The sequence below is a fragment of the Cyprinodon variegatus genome, unplaced genomic scaffold (assembly GCF_000732505.1).
Source record: "Cyprinodon variegatus isolate N-32 unplaced genomic scaffold, C_variegatus-1.0 Scaffold166, whole genome shotgun sequence".
Lineage (NCBI taxonomy): Eukaryota > Metazoa > Chordata > Actinopteri > Cyprinodontiformes > Cyprinodontidae > Cyprinodon > Cyprinodon variegatus.
The window spans coordinates 58,382-73,667 of record NW_015150619.1 but is presented as its reverse complement, the minus strand read 5'-3'; the positions used below and the strand labels follow the sequence as shown (position 1 = coordinate 73,667).

At 36.8% G+C, this 15,286-nt stretch overlaps 1 protein-coding gene across 4 annotated transcripts in view; it reads right to left on the bottom strand.

Moving 5' to 3' along the window:
- The window catches only part of LOC107086924 (RNA-binding protein with multiple splicing-like), a 61,105-nt gene that overhangs the window by 35,592 nt on the left and 10,227 nt on the right, over window positions 1-15,286 (bottom strand). For all 4 annotated transcript variants that reach the window (XM_015378209.1, XM_015378210.1, XM_015378211.1 and 1 more), the window contains exons 2-3: window positions 3,299-3,376; window positions 1,982-2,020 (exon numbers count right to left, since the gene is read on the bottom strand). In XM_015378209.1, the coding sequence (XP_015233695.1) occupies window positions 1,982-2,020; window positions 3,299-3,376 (117 nt within the window). The remainder of the gene's footprint in view (window positions 1-1,981; window positions 2,021-3,298; window positions 3,377-15,286) is intronic.

Here is a 15,286-nt window from a genome sequence, read left to right as displayed (position 1 = left end):
CTCAAATCACCTTTCTTCCCCATACTGATGCTCACTTTGAACTGCAGGAGATTGTCTTGACCATGTCTACATGCCTAAATGCACTGAGTTGCCGCCATGTGATTGGCTGCTTAGAAATTAAGTGTTAACGAGCAGTTGGACAGCTGTACCTAATAAAGTGGCCGGTGAGTGTACAAATATGAGCATAAGGCTCTCCTGGGAGCCATTATCCGCCAACTACTTTCGGTCTTTGTTATTTTTTTTTACAAAGCAATAAAGTCAAGCTGCAGATCACTTGTGATGCGAGACACATTGGAGGGAAGGAGAGAGAGAGAGAGTAAAAGAGAAATCATGCAATAAACGTCCCTTTCTAGGACCTGGTTTAGGAAGAAAGCTTGGCTAACTGCATGTAGCGAGGCTAACACTTTATCCTGCTTTCCCTGCCTCCTTTTTTAAACCTCAGGATCTGATCCAGCATGGAAAAAGAAACGTAAGTCTGATTTAAAGCACATTTTAGAAAAGGCAAAGAAGAATAAACAATCTGGGATTCACATGGAAAATAATAGAATATAGTCTACTTTTTCTAGGTGTTACTTTGTATATTTGTTCTTACATGAACACATTTTCAGAAAATAAATATTTTTTATATATTAAAAAAATATAAAGCTGACTAATAGTTTCTCCATTATTAAACTGGTGCATTACTTTTTTCAGGTTTGTGACAGCATATTGGACCATGCAAAACACAGATTTATCTTCACAAAGCATCAGAAGGGCAAGATTTATGTTTAAAAATAAACCTGTACATGAATTATGTTTTGTTTTAATAAAGTGTTTTTATAATGCTTTTTTTTTTTGTTGGCATTCATATAAATATACTGGTGTGATAATTTAGTATACGTTTGATTGGTTTTTGGTATATGTCTATTTTGAATTTATAGCCTCCCGTTTTCTCCCTGGTGGAGAAAACTCCACCAGCCGCCACTGATACTTAACATCTAATGAGAAAGTAGTGATAAACTCCTATACCTTCATTATTGCTATTTTAGGAGCTAATTATTTTTTGTTAATAATTAACTAAGTTTTTATTTTTCGAGGTTAATCTAGTTAAGTTTATTAATTTTACTTAATTGTTTGATATATGTTTTGAGATTCTGTTTTTTTGTTATTTAGTTATGTTTTCCTGGTTAATTATGAGCAATTTGGGTGTATTAAGTCAATGGTAGGACCAGCATGCACCTCGATGGGTGTATGGTTTTTTACAAGCACAAGAGAACCATGGAGGAAATAGTTGTCATTTTCTGTTTGCTTGCTTAAGGAGAAATTAGCCACAAAACTAAAAGACTTTACCAGGAAAAAGTTATTTTACCAGCATAAATAACTTGGTCCATGGTGCATCTGTGGCCTGTGTGGATTTTTGTGTGTCGTAAAAGCTGGGGGAAGAACTAGGTAATTTTTAAGAACAGCTTTAAACCATCATAAAGGTTGATAAATCTATCATTGCATTCGTTCTTGCCCTAAAACAGTGAGATGTTAAACCATAAGTGTGTCTGAATTTGATATACAGACATCTGCCAGACAATGTTCAGTCCTGCTCCCTTGCAGGCAAAACTTCATGTAAAATGCTCTTTTTTTTTTCTTTTTAACACCTATAAACCCCCATCCTATCCCCAATGCGGATCTTCACGTCCCACCAGGGCTGACATTGAGTAAAAGCACTATATCAGACTGCCAAAGGCAAGTTAGTTCAACATATGCCCCTCTCCCTCCTAACAGGAAACTTCTTTTTCCTGTTAAAAGGTAATTCCAAACAAAACATGTGGCGCCGATCCCTGTCAGTCAACAAGCCGATACCACCAAGAAGGGAGGGAAAAAGGAGGTCCAAAGAATTTAAGGTTCTGACAGATAGGGGGTTTTGTTAAGCAGCAGCAGCAGCAGGAATGTAGGCATTTTTTTTTATTTTTTTTTTAGGGGGGGATCAAACGAAGAAATATAAACCTACCTGTTTAGAAGTGAGTTTTATCAAGGATCCTTCATATCCCTAAAAAAGAAAAAGAAGACTATAATGCAGGTAAAATCATCTCAATATTATTCATTCCTTTATATTTATGCACCTTTTAAAAATTGTGATACAGCAAAAAAAGTGCATATGACTTTTATATTTCAAAAATAAACATAATTTTCAGTATAAATGTGCAAACTTTTATAGTTATTTTCCAAAAAAATGTGAAGGTAGATAAATTGCACAGGAAAATTGGAGTCGTTTTTGCAACAAAGGATCTTTAAAGTATTTAGTCCTGGGGGGGAGCTGAAAATGCGTATTATGTTTCAGCTTTTCATTTGTGAAACAAATTAAAAATAAAACCCTTCTGTGGTCACACTACAGAAAATGAAATCTACATAAGTCAGTTTTTCTTAAAATAAGTGTACTGGTATGTTCCCTTGTCATGAGTAGGTAGCCTACATGAGACAAATTAAAAATAAGAAAAAACAAACTTGGTGATCTTATTTCCACTGCATAATTTACAATTGTTTTATTTATAAGGGCAAAAATATGTATTCTGTTGGAAGATAATCCTTTTTACCTGTTCAGATTAAGGGCAAATACTATAATTTAAGGTAATATTTACTTCTTTCGGATCAGTTTATGCAATGCACATAAAAGCCTACTAAAATAGATTGAAGGTTGTGGTTTATAATGTGATAAAAATGGGGAATATTGAAGCAGAACCACTGGCATTGGCTAAAGATTTTAACATTTGCTTTACATGGTAAGGTGGATTAATGGAGCCCTTATTGAGGACCATATGGATTGGATTTTTGCATCTTATCTAATTATTCAAGACTTTCAGCTCTCAACACTCATAATGTAAACCTTTTTACTTGGGGTACATGCCATAGGCATTGTCTAAGAGAGGTATTACATGCATTGCAATGATTCAATCTCTTAAACAGCACTGCTCTTGAACCATTAAGGCGCATTATTCTTGGGCGGCCAGCCAAAAAGCCGACAACATCCACATCCGTTCAACTGGATTAGGAATCTCTGCCGGTGCAAGACAGCGGAGCTTCTCAGGCGAAACAAACAGCTTTGTTTTTTTGGATCGCAGGCATTGAGCCACTTTTTCCATGATGAACACGCGATCAAGATGTGATTGAAGCCTGGCTTTAGGAACACAGACACTTGAACCTCGAGGGAGAGTTTCCATTGCCGTTTATTTCATCACCATTAATGGAGGTCTCATTGACTGCTGGAAAAAAAAAAGAGGCAGCTAAGAATAGCTGCTGCAGTCCATCTCTTTAAAACATACAAACATACCTTAAATGGTCTGAAGAGGAGATACAGCTCCCGCGGTTTGATATCCAGCGGTAGCCCACTGACGAATAGTGTTCGGACCTGAGGAGGACAAAAGAGAGGGATTATGTTGTTTTACAGTAACTTCTGGGGTTATAAATAGTCACAATGACTGACATTGACACAATAGTCTGTAAGATACAGGAAAATGAAGTTAAACACTCATATGTAGAGCTTTCTAATACAGATAGGGGTACATCTCTGTTCTGCAAACAGATCTTTCTGAACCATTGTGCTCCCCTGTGTAATCTGCAAAGGGCCAATCCCCCCCCTCTCAGTTCTATCCTCTGTTTTCCATTTGAACTTTTCAACTTGCAGCAAGGGCTGGCATTGCTGGAGAATTATAATGTACTGTATATGTTGGGTGAGATGGATGAGAGGAAAACCCAAACAGTGATGACTACAAACACGCTTTTTTTGTCTTAGGACACACCAAATGAGACCAAATGCCTAATAAATGTGCTGATAAGGAGATAAGAAATAAATGTTAATTCAAATATAAAAAAAAGAGTTAAAATAAATTGCTTTCAGGCTCTGCAGCATCAAAAAGTATTTTCAGAGAGAAAGTTTTCAATCTAAAATGATGAGACAAATTGAAAGAAGGAAAATTAAGTGAATAGAAACAGCTTGATTGGTTGACAATCTGACACCTGTGGTCAATTCTTTTGCATCAGTTTAGTCTGCTTGAAACACAAAGAAAGAGTGTACAGTATGACTATGCGAATTAGCCTACATTTACAATATTTATTTTATAATGATAGACAAAAATTTAAAGGTTTGGGGCTAATTATTTTCTAAATTTCCGAATTGTTTCCTTTATGTAGTGCAGGATTTAAATTTAAATTGACTGCTTCCATCAAGCACTCCAAGCAACAAAAGCACACAGCACTTTTTTTTTTACTTTTAATCCTTTCAGCTGATTACAAGCAAAACATCTAACTTCAATATCAAATGAAGTACGTATGATGAGCTTTTCTAAAAAAGAAAAAAAAGACAATAAATAAATCAGGGCTGCACCTAACGATTATTTTTCAAATCGATTAATCTGTCAATTATTTTTTTGATAAATAATCGGATAGCTGAAGTTTCCTTAAAAAATACTTTTTACGAAATTAAACAAGGTGAAAGTAACTTTTTCACTTGAGGAGGAATTTTTTTTTTTTTTTACAAATTTAGGTTACTCTGTCAGCTAAAGGCATGTTTTACAGTCTCTGTACTCCAGTTAACGATTAATCAATTACTAACTTAGTTGACGATTATTTCAATAATCGTTTATTCACAATTAATCTGATTAATTATTTCACTCCTAAAATAATTAAATCTAGGGTCCACAAACTTACCACTGTAAGCAGCTGATTTGCATCAGCAATTTAGAGCTGCAGTAAGTGTGAAGCATTAAAAGTATTTGTAGGGATATTGATATCAGATATTGATTTTGGAAAATGCTCAATATCAGCCAAAAAAACAAACAAACATTGCTCTACATCTAATATCTCTGATATGGACAAACTGATAGTTAAAGTTTATCTAACCCACTAGTTAATGATAAATTAGTTCAGTTTCTCTCATACCTATTGTTGTTCATTGTTGTTCTCTGAGTAATATCGCGTTATCTAGCCTTTTCTAACATTCCCCACTACAAAATAAGTCCTAAACGTAAATATGAATCATGAATCAATATGGTTATCGATCAATACTCAACGTGAAATCAGTAAATGAAAAGGTTGGATTGAGACATCCTGACCTATTTGTTGTGTTATATACACTAAGCTAAAATTATAAAGAGTCATGGAAGTTATACGGAGCTTATATAAGCTTGTTTGAGCTTATTTTCAAGCTTATTTTTCAAATCATAAAACTCTTTCATTCGTTATTTAATAATTTAGATTTTGAAGTTCTCAGAAGGCCCTGCATAGGTCACGACTCCAGCTTCCTCCCACAGTTCAAAGCTGGACTGTTAGTTAATCATGTACTCTAAATTCCTCTTAATCTTTTTTTTTATTTTTTGCATGGTTGTCTGCTCTTTGTCATTGTGTTTCAAGCTGATAAAAATGTTTTGTTAAATTTTTGGTCTGACCTGCTGACTCTGGTTTATCTATCTACAGTAAATGCAAACTGATTCGTGTAAACGTATTTTTAATTTAACAAAGATAGTCTACAATTTTATCTTTTTTTTTTAAAGTAGCAGTTGAGAGGAAAAGGAAATCAATGAGTTACAAGATTATCCTTATTTAAGTATTTAACATGGGTCCTTAAACTTTATCCAGTGGATTAAATCGTCATTAGTAACAAATAGTCAAATTAAACACATAAAGCAAGGACTAGCCTGTTTTCACAAGGTTATGATGCAGCCTGCCTCAGAGGGAAGCCCTGTTTGTTTAAATGATTAGAAAATACCCATTGGCAGAACAAAACAAGTTTTGTTCTTCTCCTTTTTGGATAGAACCACAAATCTCAAGTATTAAACTTTACTTAGTGGCTTTAAATTTATACCGAACTACAAGATTAGGAGGTAAAAAGTATTTAAATAAATAAAAATAACATTAAGGTACTAAGGTCAACAGTGTTAAACAGTTTTCTGTTGCTTTTCCTTTGAATGAGCAGGAATCCACAAAACAATGTTCAAAATAAATACCTTCTGAAAAGGATCATTAAAAATAAAAATAATGCACAAACAATTGTTTAGAAAGGTCTTATTTTGCTCTGTATATTTAGCAAAAGAATGTGTCTTTAACCCCCCCCCCCCATGTCTAAAGCGACTGGTGTTAACAACAGCGGCAGCAGCTCTGTCCACACATGCGGCCCCATTAGCGCAGAGCCAGAGTTTGGTAAACACAGACATAGCAGCACTATGGAGCACAGGTGCCATGAAGTCCTGCCATGCTACTGAGAGCAGATCTGGTAACACATCCGTAGGCAGCGAAACCGGAAATTTCTGTAGGTCCATATTACTTTGAATCTCTCTGTGATGAGTGAAGGGTCAGCTCAGGACAGCCATGAGTCACACCCTGAAGGAGGAACAGCTTTTAAATATACAAGAAAACTTCACAACAAAGTATCCTCTCTCTGTTTATACTGCTGATATAAAAAAATTAAAAATAATGCTTATGTATCTAATTTAATGTGTTAAATCACCAGCTTTTTTTATTAATATCAAAAGACTTTCGTAAAAACCGTAGCTTTGCACACAAAGCAAATAATAAGCTCAGATTCATTAGATTCACCACTCAGGGGACAAAAGGAGCTGCTGATCTAACACTACACCTCATTCCCAAATGTAACCTGATCCACACCCCTAAAGTCAAAGGCTGATCAACAAAAACAAATGCAGCTTAGCAACCTAGCCTAGGAGGGTGGGTTGTTGGAAGCATGGTCAGCGTCACCAAGCTCATCCTAAAACAAATTAAAATAAAACAACGTTCCCCTGTGGCGGCTTTCTCACCTCTGCTCCTGTGTAATGAGAGGTGAGCCAAACTCTAGTGCTCTTCCTTCAGTTTAGTCTCAAGAACATCTCTTTAAATCCACTGAAATCATGATTTTTTTTTTCATAGCGGAAAGAAAGAATCTAATTAAAAAGAGGCAAAAATGTCAAAACAAGACAATAAAAAAAAAAAAAAAAATCCAATTTGAAGTTTCAGGCGAGAGGGATCCAGCTACAGGTCACCCTGACCCATCAATCCAACCATTCATTGCTTATCGATTATCTCATAACAGGTCATGCATTTAATAGATACACAAAACCAGACATTAGCAGAAAAAGATTAGAAAAAAACGTGATAAAAAGAAGAAATAAACAAAGAATTAAAAAATGTTTACGTTTGGATTCAAACCAAACAGTGTCCATATAAAAGAGTAGCTTATCCAGCTACATAAAGAAAAAAAACAACACATTTAGAAACTGATTATTTCCATCTGAACATTTTAGGTAAAAAAAAAAAAAAAAAAAAGAGGTGACTCTGATCATATCTGCAGTTTTGGCCCTGGGGTATTTTCCCGTTAAAAACCTTTTTATACTGCATGAAACGTAGTAACTAGAGAGCAAAAGCAGTGTGATACTTACTTTGACCATAGATGGTGGAGGAAACTTTACCTTTTCTTTGACATCTTAATAATAAAAGGGTTTTTTATATGGACAGTACGATAAAAAAAAATATTGGTATACGTTCATACAGTTCAACACTGTGCTATCTTAAACTTACTGGAATGTAAATAAAGGTAAATATGTTTGCAATAATGCCATGTTTTAGTGTCAAGAATTGACGGTAAAGAAAACCTGCAAACAGATTTGTCTCAGAAAAAGAACCCCATTTAGTCTTCACAGTTTTATTTAGACTAGCGGAGATTTAATCTGGTATAACTGTCTAAAAAGACAAAGTACCTTTAACAGGAAGTTGCCACACAACATAAGAAAATCTTAGACATCTAGGACTTTATCTTGTCGTAGTACATCTTCTGAAATTGAACCTCAGAAACACTTGAAAACCAGACAAGTTAAAAACACACAGTGAGTACGCCTCGGTCTCAGAACAATAAGACATTCCTGGCTGCTTCAACCTCATTCCTGAGACTTCCTGACGTCAGCTGTTGTGATATAAGATCTTTTTTTTTTTCTTCCTGCATATCCTGCACACAGTGGTTACAGGATGATCCATAAGCATGAGTCTCTCACAGCATATGTCCTCTGTTGATTACTGTGTCGGCGTAATATGCCACTATCAGAGCTGTAAAGGGGCTGCCATCACTGTGAGGTCGTATGATGCATTAAACCAAAGTGAAGGTCACAACACTGGGAAAACAGTAATAAAAAACACAAAGTCAAACCTTCTGCTACTGTTTTACATGGTTTCTTTTATTGGTTTCCTCATGAGTCACATGCCTAAATTACCATAGAGCTAAAAGAGCACAGGTTCAAGCCTTTCAATCGTTGACCATTTATGGTGTGTTCTCACACACACAGGGTAACATCGAGGCAGGTTTCGATTAAAACCAGCAGCCACCACCTACAGTAAGCCAGCTGAGTGCTTTGCAGTCGGCGTATCAGTGCAGTTCCTTGGCAACGTCTCAGCGGAGCAAGGCAGAGAGCGTAGCCCCGGGGCCAAAAACATCACATCCTATTAAGGCCACTTCTGCAGCTTGTCCTGGGGGGGGATCCATGCACCTAATCAGAGATCCCTGACTCCACAAGCACCTGATGAGGTCATCGCCTTATTGGCTCACCCATCAATGCACATTCCAGGTTCTCTTCTACCCCTTTATTAATGAAGAAAGAGGGGTAAAAAGTTTTCATTATCACCCAAAATAAAAAAAAAAGCTTTTATTTAAAAGCTCCAAGCAGGTGTGAACACAAAACTGTTTTACTATTAAGTAAAGTCTAACTTCTTGTCACCACTAACAAAAAAAATCAGCCAATCACTTTCTCTGCATGAAAACAAATAACCCACTTCTAGAAGAATCTAGGAATGAAATGGGAAAGATGACTCGCCAAAGCTTAAACTGATCAGAAGATTTTTAGATTTTTATACAACCAGGTGGATATTCAGACCAGCATGTTTGGCATGCTGGTTTGAATATCTCAGAGATCCAATGGGATTTTCATACCCAATCATCTTTCTACATCCAGGGAGCAGCCATTTTGTAGATGAAAATGCTTCCCTAATGCCAGAGGTCAAAAGAGAATGGGTGGAGTGGTATGAGTTCTTAGAAAAGCAACAGTAATTAAACAAAGATATTATCAGAATGTCACCCATGAAAACACGTAAGACCTTGAAGCAGATGGGGTACAGCCCTATAAGACCAAACCATGGCCCATACCCATAATTCATACAAGCTAACCAAACCTGGACAACAGCAAATAAAAATCTAATAAAAAAAAGAATTTAACTTTATTGATCTAACATTGGAGAAATGTATCTCTGTATTTAACCCATCCACTTGGGGAGCAGTGGGCTGCCATCGTGGGGCGCCCGGGGAGCAGTGCTGGTTTAAGGGTCTTTGCTCAGAGACCCAGAGTAGCAGTCTGTGGGAGTGGGACTTAAACTTAGAACCTCAGGATTCCAAGCTCTATCCCTTAACCACCAGGCTGCCACTCCCCAACAACATAATAGGATATAGTCATCAGTTGATTTAATAGTTTAGGATATTAGAAGGTGATGTAATGGTGTGGCTGAATGTTAAAAGTACTATACAAAGCCTGCATGTGAACATAATATACTACTTTAAAAACTTGGCATTGTTTTTTTGGTAAACATGCAAAAGTACAAATTTAATATATTCTGACTAAACAAGTTTAAATCTATAGAAATTTAAAAAGCAAAAGGGGACGACTCAATTTAAAAAATCATTAGAAAGGCAAAATAGCATGTCTTCAAATCTTTTATTTAGGTCAACGAAACCTCTGTTTGGTGATTCAGTAGGCCAGTATGAAAAAGCTCCATTTGGATAATCAAGCAACAGTCATTTCTGTTCCTGTAGTATTGAATCTGCTACACCCTCTTTCTGAAAAACTTTGTTATAATCTGAAGCAATGGGTGACTCGCTCACATACTTAGTTTGACACTGATCGAATGCTATTTTGACTCCTCAAACTGTCTGTACTAAGTGGCCTGACTTTGTTGCAATGTGAGGGCGCATTTCTGTCGCCCTCCTTGAAAGAAGGTGTCAAAAAAAAGAATTTAAGAAGACAGCGTTTTCTTTGAGCTGAATGGTTTTGGACACAGCTATTACACCTAGGAAGGAGGAGTAACAGCGTGACCTTTTTAAAAAAAAAAAAAGTGCATGTTAGCATATTTAAACAGTCACACCTAAATTCCTTTATACTTAGAGCAGCTGATAAAACTGAAGTCGAACTCTTTGCTTCTGTGAACAAACTTTGTGAAGCTGATTTTACATAGGATAAGTAGGTTTCTGTTTCTAATGAACCATTGAGTGAACCATGCTAAGCTGCAAGGGCCGCCCAATGCTGCTTGCTGCTTTAATTTGGAATAAAATTAAGATCATACGAAATCTCTTTTCATAGCCTTACTGATCTGAACAGTAGGTCACTATTTCATGCCTACAGTAAAGGAGACATACAATTGAAAAAAAGGGTAATATTAATATTTTAAATTAAATATAAAGTAAGGCTATCTTTTTCAATATTATAATCTAAAACTAGCATAAGTGGATACATATAGAAAAGGTTGAGCTTAACTCTGTATGACAGATTGTTGATTTTTACCTTTATCATTATGTTGGGGGGAGTGGTGGCCCAGTGGTTAGAGCATTGCCCTTGGGGCCCGGAGGTTCTGACTTTAAGTCCCGCTCATTTCCACAGTGTGCCACTCTGGGTCCCTGAGCAAGATCCTTAACCCCACACTGCTCCCTGGGCACCACACAATGGCAGCCCACTGCTCTCCAAGGGGATGGGTTAAAGGCAGAGAGTAAATTTAACCATTGTGGGACAATAAAGGGATTTCATTTTTTTTAAGTTTCAAAGAGGCCTAAAACAATTCTTCAAAATGTTCTGTGTAATAAAACATTCAAATTTGTTTGCACCCACAGAGCAGGTGTTCATATAAGGTGCAAAACTTTATTTTGCATGTGTGCTTTCATCAATATGCAGATTATATTTTAATAACCAAATTGCGCAAATTTATCAGTCTAAAATACCAAAATGTAAATACTTATCAGAAAGCAACTGATCAAACTTAAAACTGATTCCAGGTGCAGTTTTGGCCCCTCAACAAGGCAGTACTTATTTGACACTTATCACCCTTAGGATATACTGAATACAGTACAGGTGCAGCAAAGCTGGCATAATGCAAAAAGTCCCAACTGCCTAATGCTGCCACTAGGTTGGCCCAGCTGGGATTCCAAGTGCAGAAATTGTGCTAGAGAGAAAAAAAAAGGTTCAAATGGGTAAACGCTCTATATGGAATTATTATGGAAAAACTTTTTCTCTTGGAAATAGCCCCTTTGTTTCCTTGTGTTTTTGCTGGAGATAGGCACCGGCCCCACCGTGACCCTGACAATGACTAAGCGGGAGAAAATGGACGGACGGACGGATGGACGGTCAAGGTAGTGTTGGTGGTTTTGTTTCATTCCAAAATTTACAGATATTTTTTTTCTGTTTATCTTATGAAATTCAGGAGTTCATCAGGTCACCACTATGGTGTCTGGCCAAATGTCTTTCCTGCAGAATCATTTGATAATGCGAGTGTATACAATGATTTTAATGATTTGGTTTCATGCGGCAATGGGGCCACAGGTAAGCCCCGCATTAATACAATGGGAAGTGATTCTAAAAACAAATAAACCAATATGAAAAAAAAAAAAAAAAACACAAAAAAAACACTACCGAACTTCATTACTGAATATCAGTCAAGATGGTCCCGATTTGAGTCAATTCAGAGAAGGCATTTTCAAACTCAAGATCTTAAAAATGAGATCTCGAATTAAAATACATAAACTTTCCGATTTAAAATTGTTTAAAGAAAAATGTTACATTCGTGCTATATTTCTCTGTCAGCGTTAGGATTAATATAGTTTAGTTTTTTTCAGACATAAAAAACTAAGACACATTGTGTTTACATAAACACTGAAGCTGAAAGTCTTAGACTGAAGCAAAACCTTATGAATGCCTGCCTTCTTACAACAAAACTAGGCTACACTTTACCTAACCACAGTAAACAATTCAGTAACATTACAAGAAAATATACTTCACTTACAATAATCATTTTCAAGGTATTCCAAGCATTAAGGTTGTGTGCCTCATCATTTGGTAAACTGTGAGGTTCAGGGTTTGCCCTTAATAGGATTGCTCTGGTTAAGACGGTTACACTACAATAAAAAGCCTACACCATGCAAATGATTACTTTTTCAGGTTTTAACTAATTCATGAAGCTAAAAATTATGCTCAAAGTAGTATTTTCCTTTATTCACACATTTCTTGCTAATTAATTCTGCTCCCTGTTATGAAAAAAACAATTGTCCATGACAGTTTTATGTTGAGCTGTCATAACTCGTCCCCCTTAGAAAGCCTCTAGCTTGAACCCTCCATTATACGTTATAAACAAGATGTTCACCTTCCCTGATTAGTGAGCGCTGATGTTAGGTAGAGAGAAAATATTTTTGTTTAAGAGTGAGAAGAAATGGCTCCTTTAGCACCTAATCTGCACAGTGACAGCAACTGTTCTATTTTAGCTAATGTCTAAGGTCTCTGGCTTTGCTCAACCTTCATAAAGAAGAACTAAATGAAATGTGTGATTCCCCGACATAGGAAGGGTTGGTGTCAGGTTGAAGTCAGGTGTCTGTGTTCCAGATAATAAGAAAACTTCTAATATATTCGGAGGAATAGATACTCCACACAGCCAAAGGCAATATTGTATTATATATGTGTGTATGGTTGAGTTTGGAAGGCTTTGAAAAAAGCAAAATATAGGACATCTTAGAAAGATCTTTTGGATTCAGCACATACAGTAGATTATTCCAAACAAACTAGCATCTTGCTCCTTATCATTTCCTACCCTTTTAAGGCTAGGCTAAAAACTTTCCTTTTTAATATAGCTTACAGTTAGAGTGGCTCAGGTTACACTGAGCTATCTCTATAGTTATGCTGCTATAGGCTTAGACTGTTGGAGGACGTAGGGACCAGTTTTTCATAATTCTGCTTCATTTTATCTCTATTCTCCCATTATGTAGATTCTGTTAGTTCAATCTAACGTTATTGCTCTGCTTTTTCGCATAGTAGCTTTGCGTCGACTGTTCCTGTTTGGCCGTTACATCATCCTGGAGAGAAACATCAGCTGTGCTGCTGCCATCAACACCTTTGTAGGTGCTGGAGATAGGCCTGTTTTTCAGTGTAGTCCTGTTTCTCTGACTGTGACTGGCTGGATGTGCTCTCTTCATCCTCTGACATGGGAGCTGGCTCAGAGCTCGTCTGGCTGGCTGTGTGTTTCCTGGATGGGTCAGCCTTTTACAGCTGCTTTTTGTGTCTCTGCTTCTGTCTCCTAAAACCCAAGTCGAACTTGGTAGATGGCTGCTCACATTGAGCCTGGTTCTGCTGGAGGTTTCTTCCTGCTAAAAGGGAGTTTTTCCCTTTCCACTGTTGCTACAAGCATGCTTAGTGTGAGGGATTGCATTTGAGTCAATGAGTCGATTCAATCAACTGGTTTTCCTTAGATAGAAAACTTTGAATCAATTTGACTGTATGATCTGTTTGAACTGTGAAGTGCCTTGAGATGACGTGATGTGAATTGGCGCTACATAAAAACACTGAATTGAATTGAATTCTTTGAATACTGTTATCTTATGCAACTGTGCATTTTACTATGCAAATGCCTCACATACCTAAGCAACGAATAATAGGGTTAAAGATTGAATTTCCTGATGAATTGCTTTGAAAGTTTCAGAATGGCCTGCAATCGAAGCTCACCTATTATCCATTGGGAGTAGAGACCAAGCTGAGTTGTCTTGCATTAGCTGAGTAACCTTGCACCTCGCTGGGAAAACATCCAAGCTGATTTGTGCTGCACACCTGCCTCTCCCGTTGTCACTGCTCTGTTCTGGCATCCCTATTCATCATCATCATTTTTTACTTGATTCTGTAAGTTAAAGTATGTGAGGAGTGAGCGACTGCAGGCCCAGGAGGTGTCACACAACCATAAATGGATGATCCTGGCTGTCTGCTAATGACCAGGATTCAATGGGTCAAGTTTCAGACTCAGGGTCAGAAGTCACAGGTTAGGTCGAGGTTGTTGTTTTTAGGCCAGAGGTTAACTGTGAGCTGAAGTGCACTCCAGGCGTCACGCCTCAACTACAAGTGGAGATCGTCTTCTGCTTTTTTCCATCTCCCTTCTTAACTTCCACAAAAGCTAAGACAGTTACATAATAAAAAAAATGTTTCTGAACTCCGTAAATGTTCCAAAAAGTTAACCTTTAAAGCAAAAAAAAATTAAAAACAAAAGGCCGAGTAGCTGTGCTCTCTTTTCTCCTCTCGTTCTTTTCTTCCTGCCTCTGTAAGATTTTCTAGTGTTTTTAATCCTGCCTAAAACAAAAGAAGGATAATCTGTTTAGAGAATTTTCCTTTTCTTTCCCAAAAATCAGCTTCCTGGTGTCACATGACAGAGAAAACATGCCTTTCAGTTTTTTCTTCATAGACTGTCAGTTTGACCCCTTTGATTGTCAGCTTAAGACTTCTTCTTCCTTTCTGTCATGTAATGATTCTCTATGAATGGACTTAAAATTCCTGAGGGCTCATTAATTGGAACTAATCTCCACTCCAACGTTCATCAGTCTTTCTTTTTGTTGCTGGTCGACCAAGTGAACACCTTAAAGCGTCTGCTCTGTTGTGGTTGACTGGGCTGAGGGTGAATGTGTCTGATGTAAGCAAGGATGAAAAAAATAAAAACAAACAAAAAGCTCACAGCTGATCCTGAGTCATCGGTAACAAAGTGGGTGAAAATAAGATTCGTCACCACCGGTCAAATCTTTATCATCATGCATCACCGTCTGTTTATCGAAGCTGTTAGCTTTGGAGTCACTCAGCTCAGTATGTATGAATTTTTTTGTGCATTCATTTTCAGATAGCTTGATGAGATTCATGTTTTTGAAATAAATAAATAAAAAGGCGAGGATTACCCAAAATAGATCTATTTTGGTTCAACAATACATTTAAATTAATACAATTAATTTATGACGCTTTCTCTTTTTTTATATCACCCAAATTAATAATTTTTTATTTTTTTTAATAAAAGGCGTTTCTGCTTTTTCATAACCTCGAAAGTTGTTTATCCAAAGTCCATTGTTGCAAGACTTATTTATATATATCAGGCATATACACTCACCGGCCACTTTATTAGGTACACCTGTCCAACTGCTCGTTAACAATTAATTTCTAAGCAGCCAATCACATGGTGGTAACTCAGTGCATTTAGGCATGTAGACATGGTCAAGACAATCTCCTGCAGTTCAAAC